Raw genomic sequence first — 2,500 nt, 5'->3', positions numbered from 1 at the left:
GGTTGATGACCACGAAGCCCTTGTTGTTGTCAGCACACACTTTGTTCTTCAGCTCGATGATCTTGCACACGCGCTCTTCGATGAACTTCCTCTCAGCCTTCACCAGCTTCTCTCTCTCCTCAGCACTCTTGTAGAAGAAGCCAGAGTTCACCTCGCTGTGGAAAACACATCACTCGCTTTTTAAACCTTTCAAATATGGGGCTATAGTAAGCTTGTGCGATATAATCGTCAATTTAATCACTTGCACGTGATATTACGCTGCTACGATCCCCGGTGACGTTCACTCTGATTATATTATAATTACCAGACCTGCTAACCTCGCAACTCTGCAATTTAACATCGTAAAAATACACCACGTCTTTCCCCCCCCACAACAAAACACAAGAGAAAAGACAATCGACATAAAAATCTGGAAAGAACCGACATCACCCGGAAGCCCCGCCCCCTTTCACCATGTCACATCCTTTCGACCTGGACTCGTGAGGTAAAATGGAGAATATTTTCATGGAGTTCATGAATGTGAGATAAAATCTCTGAATCGCATGAAGAGTAAAAACATTTAAAAACATAATATGTACTATATAAAAATAAACAAAATAGATTTAAGAGTGAAAATGAGAAAAAAAAAGGTTTAATCTCTAAAAAAAATTTTAACATTTTACAATTTTAAAGTATGAATTTTTACATCCACGTCCTTTCCTTCTGTCCAGTTTTTACATTTAAAAAAATCTATATTATATGAAAATGTATAAGAAAAGCATACTGTGACGTAATTTATCGTGACATCAATATTATATCATCATATCGCCCAGCTTTAACTCTATACAGGGTAAGAGAGAGATGACAAAGCCTTTACGCTGCACTGTAATGGATTGTTCGCTTTTCCCCCAAATCAGTGATAAACACACAGTGATGCACCACTGAGACAAAAGGAGAGAGAGAGAGAGCGCAGTAATCTGGCATGGTGTCTGACTGTCTTTACTACAGAAAGAGTAAAACAGAATTCGGCCATGCGCGAGGCATTTCTGCATCTTTCGACTCCGAAACGAGGGCTGCACAACGAATCGCAGTTTATTCATCAGTGATCACGATGTTTGGCGTGAGAACTCGTCAGATTTACGTTTTCTCGTATTCCAGAGAGACGTTGCAGGTCAGGATGTAAGCGTCCTCCACTCTCTTCTTCATGTCAGGATGTCGGGCTCCGTGGTCCAACACCAAACCTCTGATCAATCTGAAAAAAGAAGAAGAAGAAGAAAAAAAAAAAAGAGAGATAAAATTAAGCATTTCATTAATAACCTCATGTTTTTACGTCGCTGTAGCATTGATTTTATAATCAAGAACAATAATAACAACACTGTTAAACCATCAGGAAAATTAAGGAGTTCAATCGGATCTCTTACTGTGTATCGCTCTCCGTCTTGTGCTTCATCTCCATGATCTCCACCATGTAAAGGTCAATGGGTTCGTTAGGTTTCCTGATGGCCAGCACTGCGTCCACCACAGCCTGAGGAAACGCATACGCAGGGCTTATTACAGGACATGCATCAGGAACACGCATCACATCATCACACAACATCACGATAACGATTACGCCGCAAGACGCTCTACAGAGATGGATCTCATGACATCTTTATTTATTTATTTATTTATTTAAAAAAAAAAAAAAAAAAAATGCTTACAAACTGATTTGTTTTGTTGTACTTCATCTTTAAAATCTCAAGCATGATTTAATTTTTCTCCTTTTCAGTGTTAAACAATTTAAATTTTATTTTCTATAAATAAATTACACTTAACATATAAAAAATATCATTAATAATATCATTTTTAATACATTTAACGTTCTTTGTCATAATTACAAACCGACTAGAAGCAGCTGATTTGGTAAAAATGTATTTCATCTTTAAAATTGTAGAAATTGTTCATTTTTACAGAGTTTAATATTTTTTCTCTTTTTTTTTTCCATGTAAAATTTATTTTTTAATAACTGAAATGTTATTTTCTTAAAAATAAACAGATTTTTACAGACATTAAATAAATTATCTGAAGTTTAGTTTTTTTAATGCCTTCAATGTAATTAATAAAAAAAATAAAAAATCAGCTGCTCTTTTAATTTTGTATTTAATCTGTAAAATTTTAATTTTTTTAAAACATTTCCATTTCCGTGTTAAATATTTTTTATGAGCGTTCGATAAATAAAAGGTTATTTGATTTTTTTTTTTTGCAGACAATAAAATATTTAACCTTCTAACCTTTTTTTTTTTTTACTTGGTCACAAGCAATTACACAATTATGTATCGTAATACCACTTTTGAGAATCGCGATATGATATTTTGATCATATCGCCCAACCGCTACCGTACAGGACCATCAGAAATGACAATTCTTGATATGAAATCTTTAATTATTAGTTTCGTTTTGGTTTTTTCCCCTATTTGATTACGTTCATCACAGGTTTTATTGTTGCATTTGACACTAGTAGAGGCTCGACACAATACTGCTAG

General features: G+C 34.4%; 1 protein-coding gene and 1 non-coding gene across 2 annotated transcripts in view; both read right to left on the bottom strand.

Annotated features, from left to right (window-relative positions):
- Window positions 1–2,500, bottom strand: part of cct6a (chaperonin containing TCP1, subunit 6A (zeta 1)) — a 15,267-nt gene that overhangs the window by 6,885 nt on the left and 5,882 nt on the right. Inside the window, exons 5-7 of the mRNA XM_053240232.1 lie at window positions 1,401–1,504; window positions 1,121–1,231; window positions 1–155 (exon numbers count right to left, since the gene is read on the bottom strand). The exon at window positions 1–155 is cut by the window's left edge and continues 5 nt beyond it. Of these exons, the coding sequence (XP_053096207.1) occupies window positions 1–155; window positions 1,121–1,231; window positions 1,401–1,504 (370 nt within the window). The remainder of the gene's footprint in view (window positions 156–1,120; window positions 1,232–1,400; window positions 1,505–2,500) is intronic.
- On the bottom strand, window positions 871–1,014 carry LOC113541831 (small nucleolar RNA SNORA15). Its single transcript, XR_003404215.3, has one exon. It is a non-coding gene; the product is annotated as a small nucleolar RNA SNORA15 (small nucleolar RNA).

The sequence above is a fragment of the Pangasianodon hypophthalmus genome, chromosome 15 (genome assembly GCF_027358585.1).
Source record: "Pangasianodon hypophthalmus isolate fPanHyp1 chromosome 15, fPanHyp1.pri, whole genome shotgun sequence".
NCBI lineage: Eukaryota > Metazoa > Chordata > Actinopteri > Siluriformes > Pangasiidae > Pangasianodon > Pangasianodon hypophthalmus.
The sequence above is the reverse complement of the archived record's forward strand: the minus strand, read 5'-3'. Positions and strand labels throughout refer to the sequence as shown.